This window comes from Myxocyprinus asiaticus, chromosome 27 (assembly GCF_019703515.2).
Source record: "Myxocyprinus asiaticus isolate MX2 ecotype Aquarium Trade chromosome 27, UBuf_Myxa_2, whole genome shotgun sequence".
NCBI classification, from domain to species: Eukaryota; Metazoa; Chordata; class Actinopteri; order Cypriniformes; family Catostomidae; genus Myxocyprinus; species Myxocyprinus asiaticus.
Window position 1 is genome coordinate 36,273,608 of NC_059370.1, and position 17,311 is coordinate 36,290,918.

The 17,311-nt window shown below is 39.1% G+C and overlaps 1 protein-coding gene across 3 annotated transcripts; it reads left to right on the top strand.

Moving 5' to 3' along the window:
- Nucleotides 1-538: 538 nt before the first annotated feature.
- Nucleotides 539-16,151, top strand: LOC127418135 (FACT complex subunit SSRP1-like). 3 transcript variants are annotated; one of them, XM_051658528.1, is made up of 18 exons: nt 539-585; nt 1,342-1,397; nt 1,867-2,052; nt 2,947-3,052; nt 3,385-3,578; nt 3,663-3,763; nt 4,936-5,065; nt 5,423-5,526; nt 5,646-5,774; nt 7,776-7,997; nt 8,174-8,246; nt 8,571-8,700; nt 8,818-8,863; nt 9,680-9,815; nt 12,455-12,622; nt 15,088-15,182; nt 15,270-15,429; nt 15,645-16,151. In XM_051658528.1, the coding sequence occupies exons 2-18, from the start codon at nt 1,344-1,346 to the stop codon at nt 15,717-15,719; spliced, it is 2,109 nt and encodes a 702-aa protein (XP_051514488.1). In that variant the 5' UTR covers nt 539-585; nt 1,342-1,343; the 3' UTR covers nt 15,720-16,151. The 3 variants fall into 3 exon arrangements, with proteins under 3 accessions (XP_051514488.1, XP_051514487.1, XP_051514489.1); XM_051658527.1 differs by having other exon boundaries at nt 545-682; XM_051658529.1 differs by lacking the exon at nt 15,645-16,151 and adding an exon at nt 14,920-14,975 and having other exon boundaries at nt 545-682; nt 15,270-15,417.
- The last annotated feature ends 1,160 nt before the right edge of the window (nt 16,152-17,311 follow it).

Below are 17,311 nucleotides of genomic sequence, written 5' to 3' on the forward strand. Positions count from 1 at the left end.
CACTTGCATTGTATGGACCAACAGAGCTGAGATATTATGTTGTGTTTAATGTGTTGTGTTGAGATGTAGATGAATTGCTGTTATGTTAGTTTTACCATTACGGTGAAGAGTGGTGCTTGAGCCTAGGTTGAGGACCAATTCATTTTGAGTAATTCAAATATTGTTTTATCCACTGATCAATTGCTGTGCTAACAAAAGAGAGTCTGCAGACATTTGTTAAACACGCTTTAATATCATGTAATGTAGGTACTTTGACTCATTTATCGATATTTTTTAATGCAAGTGCATGTTTATCACTTATTTTGTACATCTTCCTGGGTGCCGACATGATTGTGTGACGTCACGCACCTGCATCTCTGCGAAATCGGAGTTTAAAATTTCCGCACGACTTTCCAAGTTGGAATTACGACTTCAAGTGGCGTTTCATTGCACTTTTCCCACTAGGAAGTTGGAAAATCCGACTTTCCGAGTTGAATGGAACGTAGCATCAGCGCGGTGTCATGGAAACACGTGACCTTTCAGAATTTCTTCCGGGTGACTGCGTTCAGAACCCGGAGGTTTAACGCGGGAAACGGGAGAATAGAGGTACTTGATCACTTTATCATCTGTTTGTTTGTTTTATAAAATATCTCCAACGCTGGGAACCACAACTGTGCATTTGTAAAGCCAGTATTCACCCAAAGTAAGTGATAAAAACCGTTTATGTCACTGACAGAAGAGTTTAAATCAAGCCGGTTAAAGGAATCTCATCTGCTCCACATGTACGGCAGCGCGAGAACAGTGGCTGTGTCTCAAAATCTAGTGTGTTGCCTACCAAGACAGCATTTTCGAGCGTTTTCGTGGCAGCCTATGATTCCCAAATGTGCCGCCTAGATTTAGATAGAATATGTATGTATAAATGTTTGTATAACTAAATTTTCAGCATAGTAATTGTATTATTATTTTTAATTTAGGCAATATTATAAATATTTAATAAATACATAAATTAATAAATGTATATTTAATCATGATTAATTATGTATTCTACAATAATAATAATAATAAGTAAATTAATCACAATTCACTCCGCACTTATAAAAACCGCGTCTATCTATGCCCCAAAAATGCTGTCTATGTAGGGAGCACACTAGGTTTTGAGACACACGCAGACACAAAGATGACTAATGAATACGTGTTCTTTCTGGAACGATAATTCTGACGATTATCACTGATAATACATATTACGTGAATGTTCAAGAAGTACATTTGAAAACAAAAACTCATTAAGAATTAAAGCTCGACTGTTTACAAAAGTTGCTGTATTTCTGTAACTGTGTTGATTTGAGTATTTATATTTTCTAGGAATGGGAGACACTCTGGAGTTTAATGAGATTTATCAAGAGGTGAAGGGATCGTGGGTGAGTGACACACACATTACATTATATTATGACCACTGGATATCGCAGTGTACTGTTGTTTTAAAGAGAGAGTCCCCCCCACCCATACAGTGCAAGTGAATGGTGGCTAGAACTTTGAAGCTCCGAAAAGCACACAAAAGGCAGCATAAAAGTAATCCATTTTTTGTTTGTTTTTGTTTTGGGGTGGGGGGGAGATACTATCCCTTTAAATTAAATATGTAAAACAAGTTGTATTGAACATGGAACATTCTATGGAGCATTTCACACACTCAACGCCCGTTATACATATTCAGTAGCCTGTTGGGTTTTGAGTTGTGTATTTATAGAGTAAACAGCATTTATTCCTATTGTAGAAAGCAAAGAAAGAAAAATATTCTTAATATATGCAACTATGCCAAAAGTTCCAGCACAACACAGAAATACCAAACCATAAATGATCACCATGTGTTTCTGTTTTATTTTTTCTCAGAATGATGGCCGGCTGAGGTTCAGCAAGCAGTCTGTGGTCTATAAAAGCAGTAAGACCGGGAAGGTGGACAGTATCCCAGCCCCTGAACTCTCTGTGGCCCAGTGGCGTCGAGTCTGCCTGGGTCATGGAATCAAACTGGCCACCAGCACTGGACACGTCTACAAATACGACGGCTTCAAAGACACAGTGAGTGTGTTGATCATATTGTTAAACTGACCATCAAGACTTGCATATCCATGAAATGTAAAGAAACACTTTCTGCTTAAAAGTGTCCTACACAAGAACATGGTTATTTGGTGAACAAGAAAGAACTGGCGACTGGCAATGCAGTGTGCGTGCATGCATGTTTGTATATACTGTATGTGTAATTTAAGATGTTACAGGAATGCCTTTCTCCAGGGGTTAATCAATTGCCTCCAGTAATGGATTTGCTCAGTGCATGTGTGTATGTGTGTGTTTGTATGATGTCATTGTGTGGAGTGTTTATTATTAGGCACTGTTCCGCAAATCCGGAAGAGTCTGTTACATGTAACATAGACAAAGCTGATGTGTGCATGTGTTGTCCACTCTATATATGTTGCTTATGGCTAACTGTAAACCAGTGTCATCATTTTTTTTTCTTTACATTACGAAAAAGGAAACATTTTAAGGATCAGAGGAGTGTGTGTGTGTGTGTGTGTGTGTGTGTGTGTGTGTGTGTGTGTGTGGTGGGGGGGGGGGGGGTGTTGCTGGTTTGTATAATCTTAAAATGACTGTGAGGGATTCAGTAACTTGGCGCCAAACTCATTAGTGCACAGATGGACACTCACACCTGGTAGAGTGACATGTGGAAGCCATTGTGGTGCGCTGGATAAATAAACAGACTGATTGAACGCACTCCGTATCAGCCTCTGGCCGGATTACACACACCTCCGCTGTCCCAGAGGGTCGTGCTGTGCTGCCAACTCGCTTTATTAATGAACTCAGTCCTGGATGAGAGAGAGTCAGGGGAAGTGAAGAATTAATTCTGTTTACCTTTTCTTTCTTCTCTTTCTGTCTACATCTCCTTCCTTTTTTTGCTTGTCTCCCCGCCCCACGAAGGATTTTGAGAAGATTTCTGCATTTTTTAAAGCAAACTTCAAGGTCGAGTTGACTGAGAAGGACATGTGTGTGAAAGGCTGGAATTGGGGCACAGCCAATTTCACAGGTAAATACATAAGCTCAGTCTACTCTGCACATGCTGCCACTGAAGGCCTTCACAAATCGAGTTTTGCATGGGCAAGCACCACACACTTTTTTTTGAGCATTTGCAATAACGATCCAAGCTTGCATTTTACATGCTTCAATTGAAATCAGGCATTATAATGTACAATAGAACTAATGAATAACTGTAGCACTCTTTTAACTTGTCATAGAGCTAGAATATATTGTCTGAATTAGGGGGAATTAGATCAACATCCAATATCACCCATATCTAAAAAGAAAAAGAAAAAAAGTTGATATTGACCGATTGTGCGTTCCTAAAATGTTTGCGCTCAGGGCCGCTGCTGTCATTCGAGGTGAGTGACAATCCTGTCTTTGAGATCCCACTGGCCAGCGTTTCCCAGTGTGCAACAGCAAAGAACGAGGTGACGGTGGAGTTTCATCAGAATGATGATGCGGAGGTGTCGCTCATGGAGGTCCGCTTCTATGTCCCACCCAACACTGGAGATGATGGCTCAGACCCTGTGGAGGTGAGTGTGTATGTGAGTGCGGGTGCGGGTGCGTGAGCATGAACCTGTGCTGATACTGAAAATCTCTCTTGCATTCTCTCATAGGCATTTGCTCAGAATATTCTGTCAAAGGCAGATGTTATCCAAGCCACCGGAGATGCTGTGTGTATCTTTAAAGAGCTTCAGTGCCTTACGCCAAGAGGAAGGTACACTTATAAAATGCAAACAAACAACTTTGGCTTCTCTTCTTTTTATACCACAATACACAAGTAGACGTATTGTCATATAGACAAAAATCTATCGTGGAGCACAACCAAGCAGTTGACAAAATTGAATGCTTTAGGGCTTCAAAATAAAAATAAATAACTTGGGAGACATTCCTACTCCTAAAATACTCATACAATACTCATACTCATAATTCTCAAAATACTCAACATTTGGGAGCCAAATTGTTACTGTAGTCAGCAACTTGCTGAATCAAATTCATTTGTAGTTAAAATGAATGAATCGTTTGATTTTGACAGTTCTTCAGATGCAATGTCATCCATGCTTGTGTAATGTTAGCCAGCTGGTACATGATCGATGTAGTGTGTAAAACCTCACTCTCCTGGCCTTAAGAGATGCACTAGCGACAGAGGTTAGGGCCATGGCTTTTATAGGCTCCTTGCTAGCTCGTCTGACTCCCATGCCGGGGATCACTGGTTCGAATCCCACTCAGAGTAGGGCTGACTAACCCTAACCCCTAACCCTGGTGCCGTGACCAGGATGGGAGTGAGGTTTAGGGGGTGGGTGTAATGGTAGCCAGCTGGTATGTGATAGCTGTGCAGTGTGTAAAACCTCACTCTCCTGGCCTTGAGAGATGCACTAGCAACCGGGGCTAGAGCCATGGCTTTTCTAGCCTCCTTGCTAACGTGTCCGACTCCCATGCCGGTGATCGCTGGTTCGAATCCCGCTCGGGGCGGGTTGAGTAAGACTGGTGACACTTGTGCTAAGTTTTCTGGGTGATTATGAGGATTCTTTGCAGTGGTTGAAGATTCATTGAACTCTTTAAAAATATGAGTAATTTTATGCATCACATTTGTTAGCAGATCAGATTAGTGTGCAGCTTCTTATTGCCGTGTATTGAAAAAAAGCACTCCAAGTTTGTAAACAATTGATGCTTCATAACTGGATGTAATTTGACAGCCAAATATCACTCAGCACTAAGTTTTAGTGTGTGTGTTTAATGCCCGCTAGATTTAAAATGTTTGTCACAAACTCACTTGCAGTCTGGAGCCCTGTCTTTCCTTTCTGTGTGTCTTCAGGAGAAGCAACATGACTGATTTGACCTCAGCTTTAGTATTGTCATGTTTGGCTTGAGTTAGTGTTTGTCTTTCAGGTATGATATTCGTATCTACCCCACGTTTCTGCACCTGCATGGTAAAACATTTGACTATAAGATCCCCTACACCACCGTACTGCGCCTTTTCCTGCTGCCACACAAGGACCAGAGGCAGATGTTCTTTGTGGTGAGTTGTGTGTGTGTGTGTGTGTGTGTGTGTTTAAAACCTACCAAAGACAATCTTATCTGTTTAAATGTAGAAAATTGTGTGTTCTCACAATTATCAGAATCATGCTTAATGAATCTATCACATCATCAGCAACTGTATAACAAAGACAGCATTGTTAAGGGCATCTTAAAAGACTCCATGTGACATCACTGAAGCATTAAAATTATAGTCACATTGACACATTGAATTTTATTGTTGTTGCTGCCCCCTGCTGGTTAAATGCAAAATCAGTGGTTGTATTCTCGGGGTTACTCAAGGCTCAGCGTGCACAGTTTTTAAGAGAGTAAAACCGTCTGTTTCCCCCTCCCACCCCAGATCAGTCTAGATCCGCCGATTAAACAGGGTCAGACACGTTATCATTTCCTCATTCTCCTCTTCTCCAAAGATGAAGATATCAGCCTCAATCTCAACATGAGCGAGTGAGTACACTTTGATCCCTGGCAGTCTTCCTTACTAATGCACTTTTCTCTAATTTTCAAATTTTTTTCTAGCTGGGAAATATTAACAGTCTGTTCTGTCTGTCTTTCATTGTCTTTAGGGATGAGGTGGAGAAGCGTTTTGAAGGGAAGCTCAGTAAGAACATGTCTGGTCCACTCTATGAGATTGTCAGCAGGGTCATGAAAGCTTTGGTCAACAGGAAGATCACCGTACCTGGAAATTTCCAGGGGTAACATGCACAAATACTCCTTTAATAAGGTTATATGTTTAAAAAATATCCAGTTACAAATAGAGGTAGACCAGTATATCGTTTTTACTGATTAATCGGTACTGATTAATTGATTAATCAATGCCTATAGTTTGATATATACAGTATATATACACTGATCAGCCACAACATTAAAACCACTGACAGGTGAAGTGAATAACATCGATTATCTCATTACAATGGCACTTGTCAAGGGGTGGGATGTGTCAGCAAGTGAACAGTCAGTTCTTAAATTTCATGTGTTGGAAGCAGGAAAAATGGGCAAGCTTAAGGATCGAAGCGACTTTGACAAGGGCCAAATTATGATGGCTAGACGGCTGGGTCAGAGCATCTCCAAAACGGCAGGTCTTGTGGGGTGTTCCCAGTATGCAGTGGTTAGTACCAACCAAAAGTGGTCCAAGGAAGAACAACTGGCGACAGGGTTATGGGCGCCCAAGGCTCATTGATGCTCGCAGGGAGCGAAGGCTAGCCCATCTGGTCCGATCCCACAGAAGAGCTACTGTAGCACAAATTGCTGAAAAATTTAATGCTGGCCATGATAGAAAGGTGTCAGAACACACAGTGCATCGCAGCTTGCTGCATATAGGGCTGCGTAGCCGCAGACTGGTCAGAGTGCCCATGCTGATCCCTGTCCACCACCGAAAGCACCTACAATGGGCACACTAGAGACAGAACTGGACCATGGAGCAATGGAAGACGGAGGCCTGTTCTGATGAACATTTTCCTTTAGATCATGTGGACGCCCAGGTGCGTATGCGTCATTTACCTGGGGAAGAGATGGCAACAGGGTAGCATGAACTATGGGAAGAAAGCAGGCCGGCAGAGGCAGTGTGATGCTCTGGCAATGTTCTGCTGGGAAACCTTGGGTCCTGGCATTCATGTGGATGTTACATTGACATGTACCACCTACCTAAAGATTGTTGCAGACCACGTATACCTCTTCATGGCAACAGTATTCCCTGATGGCAGTGGCCTCTTTCAGCAGGATAATGCGCCCTGCCACACTGGAAAAATTGTTCAGGAATGGTTTGAGGAACATGACAAAGAGTTCAAGGTGTTGACTTGGCCTCCAAATTCCCCAGATCTCAATCGATTGAGCATCTATGGGATGTGCTGGACCAACAAGTCCAATCCATGGAGGCCCCACCTCGCAACTTACAGGACTTGAAGGATCTGCTGCTAACGTCTTGGTGCCAGATACCACAGGACACCTTCAGGGGTCTTGTGGAGTCCATGCCTCGATGGGTCAGAGCTTTGGTGGCACGAGGGGGACCTACATGATATTAGGCAGGTGGTTTTTAATGTTGTGTCTGATCGGTGTATGGAAATGTACCTCGTCAGCACATACATCATGTCTCCAATTTCATATCTTGTGAATAATAAAAACCTCATCCTCATAAAACCTCATCTGGTGAAATATTTATTGATTAAACCCATCATCTGGTGAATATTTAGGCTATAAAAGCTTAATTTGGTAAATACTTACATATAGAGCATTGTAACAGAGCCAAGTTTCCGTCATTTTAAAATAAGAGTCCTTTGTGTATTTTTGGGCTTGTTTATATTTAAAAGTCCCATTCTATGAACTAAATTGTTTTTTTTTTTTTTTTTTTTTTTTTTTTCTTCTCCCTGGTTGTAATTGGTAATTTGGTTAAACTGCACCTGGGATACTCTTGTAGCCTCTATGTCTGTGCCCATCATAGTAAGGAAAGACTAATATATATATATATATATATATATATATATATATATATATAAACTACCAGACAATTAGTTGGATATCTGCCTTTTCCATCACCTTAGTTATCGGTATTGGCAAAATCCACTTTGTTTCAAACTTCTCATTACACAACATCTTTTTGTCTCAAGATGAAATTTTGTCTTGATACATTTAGTTTGACTTATCAGAATGACTTCCTTTGGTTCTAAATCAAGTAATAGTCTTTCTCTCCTTGTGTGTAGTCACTCAGGATCGCAGTGCATCACATGTGCGTATAAGGCGAGCTCAGGGCTGTTGTATCCTCTGGAGAGGGGCTTTATCTACGTGCACAAGCCTCCGGTTCACCTGCGCTTTGAGGAGATCTCCTGCGTCAACTTTGCTCGAGGAACCACCACCACCCGCTCCTTTGACTTTGAAATAGAGACCAAACAGAATAACCAGTACACCTTCAGCAACATTGAGAGGTAAAATACGTTAACTACAATCCCCAATCCAAAATGTGCAGGGTTAGGGGTACTCCAGAACTAGGATGGGGAAACACTGCCACAGGTTAACCATGCCTGGTTAGGACATGATGTGAAGTAGAGGGACATCTGCTGTATTAACTGCTGTATGTTGTTCTCTCTTCTTTCTTATGTAGGGAGGAGTATGGAAAACTCTTTGACTTTGTCAATGCCAAGAAACTGAACATCAAGAACAGAGGATTTAAAGAGGTAATTGTTGTTACCACATCTTTAATACTAATGACTAATTCTTTCTCTAGCTGCACTCACATTTACACACACTGGTGTATGAGTGCAATTTGAGGGTTTTAACTACATAATCCATTTTGCTGATGGGTTTGCACTCCTGGTAATAAGAAGGAAGTGCTTTTGACCCTCTAATTCTGTGATTCAGACTGTGTGAGTGTTTATATTTGCAGTAAGTGCCCCTGATGGTGACAAGTTTTGACTACATTAACTTACTGTGGACAGCAGCAGCATATACAGAAGTGTTAAGTTGATGTTTTTTCATTTATTGAACTGTGTTTGTTGTAGGGCATGAAGGGTGCAGATGGCTACAGTGACTCTGATGAAGACCAGCATGATGCTTACCTGGAGAGAATGAAACAGGAAGGCAAGATCAGAGAGGAGGGAGATGGCAGCGATGAATCAGAGGGCGACAGCGGTAACTGACGCATGTTTAACTACAAGACACGATGCAAACTGTATATTAATCTCAAAGAATACTCCAGAGCTTTTGGAGTTTCGTTTGATGCCAATATTTATTTCTGTCTTTCTGTAGATGAGTCTTTCAACCCTGGAGAAGAGGAGGATGAAGTTGCAGAAGAGTAAGTCTTATTTGATCCTCTTGTTGATCAGGCGTTGAACAAAAACAACCAAAAAATAAACATTTACATCTAATCATGCATAGCACGGATGAGATATAGCTGTTCGAGCCTCGCTCGTTAACATGCGCTCATCTACAGATGCTTGGGTTTGTTAAAGAGACAGTACTGGTTTTAGCACATGTTCAACAAATCAATGGAAAACTAAAAATACGTTTTTAATAAAAATTAGTCAAATTAATATTTTTGTAACATATCTTTTTAGAAGGTCCCCTAAATAATTAGCTGGGAGATTTTCTTTCATATGTAAGGAAAAGGGATATTATAACTGAAATATACCCATATGAATCAATATCGAATCAAATCGAATCAAGAGCTTGTGAAATCGAATCGGGAAATTTATCAATACCCAGCACTAGAAATTTCTATAGCAAATCTACATTTTTCTAGTCATTCTCTGCTTTTATCAGATAGATATTGCTCTTGTACGGAGAAACTTGTTCACAAGTCATAGTGATGTTCGATTTGAGTGAATCATTCATTACTGATTCTTTGTAAATCACGATTTCTTTTTATTGAATAGGTTGACTGTTTCACAAATCAATCTGAATGATTCATTAATGAATCTTTGTGAATACAAATAATTTCTGGTCATTGAATAGATCGAACGGTTCACAAATCAGTCTGAATGATTTATTAGTGAATCAGAATTATTTCTTGTTATCAAGTGATCACACATGAATGAAGTCAGGGAAATTGATTTAAGTTTGAGAACCATGTCTTTCACTCTGTGTCTGATGGTATTATGTCTCTGTGCAGGTTTGACAGCAATGCCTCAGAGAGTGATAGCGAGGCGGACGATGGAGACAGTGAGGATGAAGGCAAGAAGAAGAAACCTGAAAAAAAGCCCAAGAAAGTGGTCAAGGAGAAGAAAGAGAGGAAACCACGGAAAGAGGTCTTTACACTATATGCACTAATATCTGTAATATCATTCAAATCTCTTACATTATGAAGTAAACTCAAGGTATACACGAGAGACAATGGAAGCATTTTGTAGTTGAAATACTTAGAATTATAGGGAAAAGGTCGGGAATATTTGATCGCTCCCATAATAATTAACAAAGCTGTTAACACTGCAAGCATGTGACTTTCAGAGTTTCGTTCATTATTATGGGAGTGATAAATAAGGTCACTTTTAACTTTTAGAGCTCCGACCAAAGATTTTCCTAGTCGACTAGTAGGAGTTAATTTAAGCCATTTGTCAACTTGTCGCACATTTATGATATTAATTTAATTACTTGAATATATTTTTGGAGGGGGCATCAGAAAATGGTTTGAGTTCCAGGGCTTAGAATGTTATAAGTAACATTGCTAACACTGTTCTACATTACAGAGAAATACTAAACCGTAATAATGAGCCTTTAAAATTTAAATATTACAAATGCGAGCCACAGCGACACCCGCAAAAGCTGTAATGATTCTGAATGTGTCTGAAAAACCAGCAAGGAGACTGTCTGAACATTTTGTTAATTTACAGAGAGAAATGCGCATTAGGGTTGTGCCAACAGACGATGATCTCGTGGATCGACGATGGAGTGATCACCAATAGCTGATGCCTTTGACCATGTCAAGATGATATTTGGCTCGTTTTCCCATGTATTAAATTATTATTATTATTATTAGACTATCAATTAATATTACAAATAATTTGCCTGTAGAGAGACAGACATGCACTTTAAGAAACACATTTTATTATATTATTAAGAACAGATGACAGAAAAGCCGTCTATGCGCATGTATGTTTGTACGGAGGCATGCAGTCTCGTAGAACACGCGCATGTAAAAGGTTCTCACTCGTTTCTGTCTTCTGAATTTTTTTTGGCAAGAACAGTATCATCTGTGAGTGCTGCAAATGACCTCAGACATCTCAGCTCAGGAGTTCAGTTTGCCTTATTTCCACAGAGCAGTTTATTGTGAGCGCAACTCTGCCTATACATCTGTGATTAAAACAAAATTATACAAAAACACCTCCAACCATGATTTATATTTCAGTGATTATTATTAATTATTATTTTTACATTTATAATTGTTTTTGTCTTCATTTATGTAAGTAATTTTCCACCTGCATGTTTAGACGGAGACTTCGTTTGGAGTGCAATTTGAATTTAGAAATGTATTTGATTTAAGTTTTTTAAATTAATGTAATTTTCAATGCAAAATCACTAAAGCAAGAATATTCACCGATCCCTCAGCTCAGGGGTTGCCAATGTAATTTGATATTGCAATATATATATATATGTTCATGTGTGTGAATAAATTCATTTTGTTCCCTCCTTCACGATATATATATATATATAATCGTGAAGGAGGGAACAAAACGAATGTATTCACACACATGATGTATTTTCCAGGACAAAGAAATACCCGACCGGTAGAGAATGCACAGATGAAGTAGGTTCATTGCCAAAGAGATGTTGCCCTTCACAACTGTTGTAAAACCATCTTTCAAAAAGTTGAAGAACACACATTTTAATTGCACTTATTTTTTTTTCCAGTTTCATTTGAATTTTTAGTTAAAATAAAAATAAAGTTCAAAGTTTGAAATCAAGGTGTCTTGCTTTATTGTGTAGGCTTAACCCTAACCCTACTTAACGAAAATTACACTATAGTACCACCTAGCGTCCAACCAGCGCTAATACCGGTGTTCCTCGTTTTTATGTGGAGTTTTATTCTGCGACCAACCGACCAATAAAAACTTGGTCGACCAAGACTCTTCTCATCGACTAACCTTTGGTCGACTGTTAGCATGATTACTCAAGAATAAGGTGTTGAAGTGATGGTGCTTTTTTTTACATCAGTAATGTCCTGACTATATTTTGTGATCAGTTGAATGCCACTTTGGTGAATAAAATTACTAATTTCCTTCCGAAACAGCAAAATCTGTACATTATTCCAAACTTTTGGCTGCAGTGTATATCTACTAGCTTCACTGCTGCAATCCAGCCATCCATTTGTTGTTTCTTTTTTGGAAATCTAAACACTTGAATTTTTATTAGTTCCAGGCATCTAGGGAGCATCCAGCCACCAAATAACCTGGTCCAAATTTTAATGTTGACTTTGTATGACAATCATGTTTTCTCTCTGAATGAAGCACCTACCGCTGTTGTTTTGAATGTGTTTGATAACTAACCGAAATGTTCTAAGAACAAAGACGTCACTTCCTAAACCAATGAATATCATCATGAAACAGTCTATATGATGACAGCGAAAGGCTGTAAAGCTTCAAAAAGGCAAAAAAAAAAAAAAAAAAAAAAAAAAGTAGGATGAAAAAATATTCTAAACACTCAAGTAATTTTAGAATTTGCTAGTTTCTGTAACCCTTAGGTTTCAGTTCCATACTTGAATTTGCAGATACCAAAAACAACATTGTTCTACAATGCAGTCATGCTTTAATGTGTCCACCATGCTGATGAGTTTGTTTTTGCCTGTTAAAAAAAAAAAAAACACCACACACTAACTAAAATATTTGTCAAATTGTCAAATTTACTCTGCTGCACTTTATTTAACCTCTCTTCCTCTCTCTGCGTTAAACAGAAGAAGGTAAAGGACGCAGGTGCTCCTAAGAGGCCGATGAGTGCTTACATGCTGTGGCTCAACGGCAACAGAGAGCGCATCAAGAAGGCGAATCCTGGGATATCGATTACTGAGATCTCCAAGAAGGCTGGAGAGATGTGGAAACAACTAGGCAGAGACCAGAAAGAGGTCTGCTACACACAAGCCTCAAATCACATGCACCCCAATAACCTGAAAGTCTTCAAAGACCTAATTATAAATGGCTTCCTTAAAGAAATAGTTCACCCAAAAAAATGTAAATTCTATCATCATTTACTCACCCTCATGCCATCTCAGATGTGTATGACTGTATTTCTTCTGCTGAACACAATTGAAGATCTTTATACACAGTTGTGCTCAAAAGTTTGCATTCCCTCGGAGAATTGTACAATTTTTAAAGAAAACATGAGTGAGCAGGCAAAACACATTTCTTTTATTTCTTATGGGATTCATATTCAACTGCAGGTTATAACAGAATGGCACAATCATAAAACAAAACATGGCAATAAAGAAAAAAATTAAATGACCCTTGTTCAAAAGTCTGCATACCCTTAGTTCTTAATACTGTGTATTACCCCCTTTAGCATCAATGACAGCGTGCAGTCTTTTGTAAAAGTTGTCCATAAGGCCCCAAATTCTTGCAGGTGGTATAGCTGCCCATTCGTCTTGGCAAAATGCCTCCAGGTCATGCAAAGTCTTTGGTCATCTTGCATGAACCGCTCGATGATATTAAGGTCAGGAGACTGTGATGGCCACTCCAGAACCTTCACCTTTTTCTGCTGTAACCACTGGAGGGTCAACTTGGACTTGTGCTTGGGGTCATTGTCGTGCTGGAAAGTCCAATAGCGTCCCATGCGTAGCTTTCGTGCAGAAGAATGCCAATTGTCTGCCAGTATTTTCTGATAACATGCTGCATTCATCTTGCCATCAATTTTCACAAGATTCCCTGTGACTTTAGAGCTCACACACCCCCAAAACATCAGTGAGCCACCACCATGCTTCACAGTGGGGATGGTATTCTTTTCACTATAGGCCTTGTTGACCCCTCTCCAAACAAAGCGCTTATGGTTGTGACCATAAAGCTCTATTTTGGTCTCGTCACTCCAAATTACAGCATGTCAAGGTGTTGTTGGTCATATTGTAACCGGGCTTTTTTGTGTCATTGGCGCAGTAAAGGCTTCTTTCTGTCAACTCGACCATGCAGCTCATTTTTGCTCAAGTATTATCGTATTGTACTCCTTGTAACAACCACACCGTCTTTTTCCAGAGCAGCCTGTATTTCTCCTGAAGTTACCTGTGGGTTTTTCTTTGTATCCCGAACAATTCTTCTGGCAGTTGTGGCTGAAATCTTTCTTGGTCTACCTGACCTTGGCTTGGTATCAAGCGATCCCCGAATTTTCCACTTCTTAATAAATGATTGAACAGTACTGACTGGCATTTTCAAGGCTTTGGATATCTTTGTATATCCTTTTCCATCTTTATAAAGTTCCATTACCTTGTTACGCAGGTCTTTTGACAGTTCTTTTCTGCTCCCCATGGCTCAGTATCTAGCCTGCTCAGTGCATCCACGTGAGAGCTAACAAACTCATTGACTATTTATACACAGGCACAAATTGCAATTTCAAAAGCCACAGGTGTTGGAAGTTAACCTTTAATTGCCATTTAAACCTGTGTGTCACCTTGTGTGTCTGTACAAGGCCAAACATTCAAGGGTATGTAAACTTTTGATCAGGGCCATTTGGGTGATTTCTGTTATTATGATTTAAAAAGGAGACAAACAACTATGTGATGGTAAATGGCTTCATATGATCACTATCCTTAAATAAAAGACAGTTTTTTTTTTTTTTTTTTTTTTTTTTTGCATGATCAGTCATATTTTCAAAATCAATGCCAAAATTTCACAATTTCTTCCAGGGTGTGCAAACTTTTGAGCACAACTCTATATCTCAGCTCTCTTGGTCCATACAATGCAAGTGAATGTTGACCAGAACTTTAAAGCTCCAAAAAGGACATAAAGGCAGCTTGAAAGTAATCCATAAGACTCCAGTAGTTACATCCATGTCTTCAGAAGTGATATGATAGGTGTGGGTGAGAAACAGATTAATATTTAAGTCATTTTTAACTATAAATCTACACTTTCTTATTGTTAAATATTTTTTAAATTGAAACACTTTTCAATTAAACCACTGGAGTCTTTCTGGATTACTTTAATGCTGCCTTTATATGCATTTGGACACCATTCACTTGCATTGTATGGACCTACACAGTTGAGATATTCTTCTAAAGATCTTTATGTTCAGCAGAAGAAAGAAAGTCGTACATATCTGGGATTTTGAGAATTTTCATTTTTGGTTGAAGTATCCCTTTAAGAACAAATAGTTGTTTAGACAACCCCCCCCCCCCCCAAGTTCAATATTTTATGCATGGTTTCTTTTCCTTTCCTGCAGTTGCAGAGTGACTCTACCACTGAATACATTTATCAGCCACATGCTATTTGTCTGTGGTTTGTACTATTGTGCTGCAGACTAATAGTTCAGCCATAAACTCTCAATGCTATGATGTTTTACAGAGTAAAATTACTTGTTTATTTCAAAATGTCTCTTGTCTGTCTCAAGGAGTGGGACAGAAAGGCACAAGAGGCCAAGAAACAATATGAGAAAGCCATGAAAGAGTACAAAGAGAGTGGAGGAGGAGCGTCCGCTGTTACTAAGTGAGAAACCACATCAACACACTCAATCTCCCTCTCGAACATGCACTCAATTGAGTCTTAATTGTTATCTCCTTGTGTTTTGCCCAGAGAGAAGAAAAAGAAAGGAGGGAAGGTGGAAGGTAAGAAGAAGGGTGGAGGAGAAAATGAGAAAAAGGAAAGCGGCAACGACAGCTTTAAGAGCAAAGAGTTCATCTCCAGTGAGGAGAGCTCGGCTGAATCTGACTACGGCAAAGGCAGAAAACGCAAGGTGTGTGACGCTCGATTGCCCTTGGATTTGTAGAGCTGTTTAGTTCATCGTTCTAAAAGCCATGGATTCCATGGAAGCAGCTCTTTAGGAGTTTTTTAGATTTATGTAATTTAATGGAATAGTTAAGTCAGTCATATGGGTTTGGAATGACAACTAAATGATGACAGAATATTAGATTTTTGGTGAGCTATCCCTTTAACCATTGTCTCTCTCAGGCATCTGATGATGAGGAGGAGGAGGAAGCTGCTTCCACACCTCCCAGCTCAGAGGAGGAGTCAGGGTCCGACTGATATCACACTGACAGCATAAAGACATTTCCACAACATCTCAGGTTACACAAACAAATGTATGATGGTTACTTGGACCAAGACCTCCTGCTTCCTCTTAATGTACATCCCAAGCACATTTTACACCTATTCCAATCTTTTTCATTCGAACTTGGAAATAGATGGGTAACATTATTTCCCCATCTCTTGAGAGCAACATCTGCAAAGCTCTCTGATACTTTTTCCAGGTTTGATAGAAACAGACATAATTCAGGGAAGTGTGGATAGAGGGGGTTTCCCTCTGTTTTTATTTTTTGCTAATTTCAATATAGAGAAACTGCACTTCATTAAATGTCTTAGTTGTTTGGATAACACCAATTTTGTACTTTAAGTTATCCAAATGTTAATCACTGTTTTGAAATAAAAATTCAATGAGTGACTCATTCTCTCTGTGTGTGTTTAGGGGGGGGATCAGATTTTGCCCACATGGTGGGTATCAGCCAACAGTCCCAACATGGAAAACAGCTTAATATACATAATGTCTTAATTAAAATCTAAAAATGCTATGAGGTCTGCATGAGGGTTAGGTTTAAAATATCATTAGCTCATTTAAAAAAAAGTCAATTTAAAATGTGTGTGTATATACAGGTTTCATTATATTTGTGAGTGCCACATTTTTGAAAATGTCCTCACTAATATTGTAAAACTTGTGAAAACCCACTAGTGAGGACATTTTAGGTGGTCCTCACTAGTAATAAAGGCTCATAAATTGGCCAAATCTTGTTTAGCTTTAAATGTACTGATGTGCACATGTTTCTGTGAGGGATAGGCTTAGGGGTATGGTTAGGGGATAGAAAATATCATTAGCCTTCTATGAAATCAATGGAAGTCTATGAAATGTCCTCAATTATATAATAAAACAGACATGTGTGTGAGAGAGGAGATCAGTAATCAGAACTTCAGTAATGGGCACTGTGATTATAGACAAGCCAAGACACTTTGCATATTGGTAAACTAGGAAATATACATTTTGGACTCCCAAACATTCCTTTTGCGAATAGAAGAACAGGGAGCCCTGCAACAGATGTCATGGTCCCCACAGAGCCCCCCACTGAATATTGAGTCAGTCTGACATTACAAGAAGAGAAAGAAGTAATTGAGTGTTCACACCAGCTATTGATTTAGCTCTTTTTCTATTTACTGGACTTTGTGTGACATTAATTGATTAATGAAAACTGTCATAATTTAAGAAATCCTCACTTTTTGTTTTTCACAAGTGCCTAAAACTTTTGCACAGTACTGTGTGTGTGTGTGTGTGTGTGTGTGTGTGTGTGTGTGTGTGTGTGTATGTATGTATGTATGTATGTATATATATATATATATATATATATATATATAATATAAACACACACACACAGAGTGTGTGTATCTCTCTCTCTCTATCTATATATATATACACTCAGTGTGTGTGTATCTATCTATCTCATATAAATACAGGTGCATCTCAGTAAATTAGAATGTCATGGAAAAGTTCATTTATTTCAGTAATTCAACTCAAATTGTGAAACTCGTGTATTAAATAAATTCAATGCACACAGACTGAAGTAGTTTAAGTC

Excerpts from the sequence above, each read along its gene's own strand:
- LOC127418135 (XM_051658528.1), top strand. The coding sequence starts at position 1,344 with ATGGGAGACACTCTGGAGTTTAATGAGATTTATCAAGAGGTGAAGGGA. Across the intron at positions 3,053-3,384 it reads GGGCACAGCCAATTTCACAG|GGCCGCTGCTGTCATTCGAG; the intron begins GTAAATACATAA and ends GTTTGCGCTCAG. Across the intron at positions 3,764-4,935 it reads TGCCTTACGCCAAGAGGAAG|GTATGATATTCGTATCTACC; the intron begins GTACACTTATAA and ends TTTGTCTTTCAG.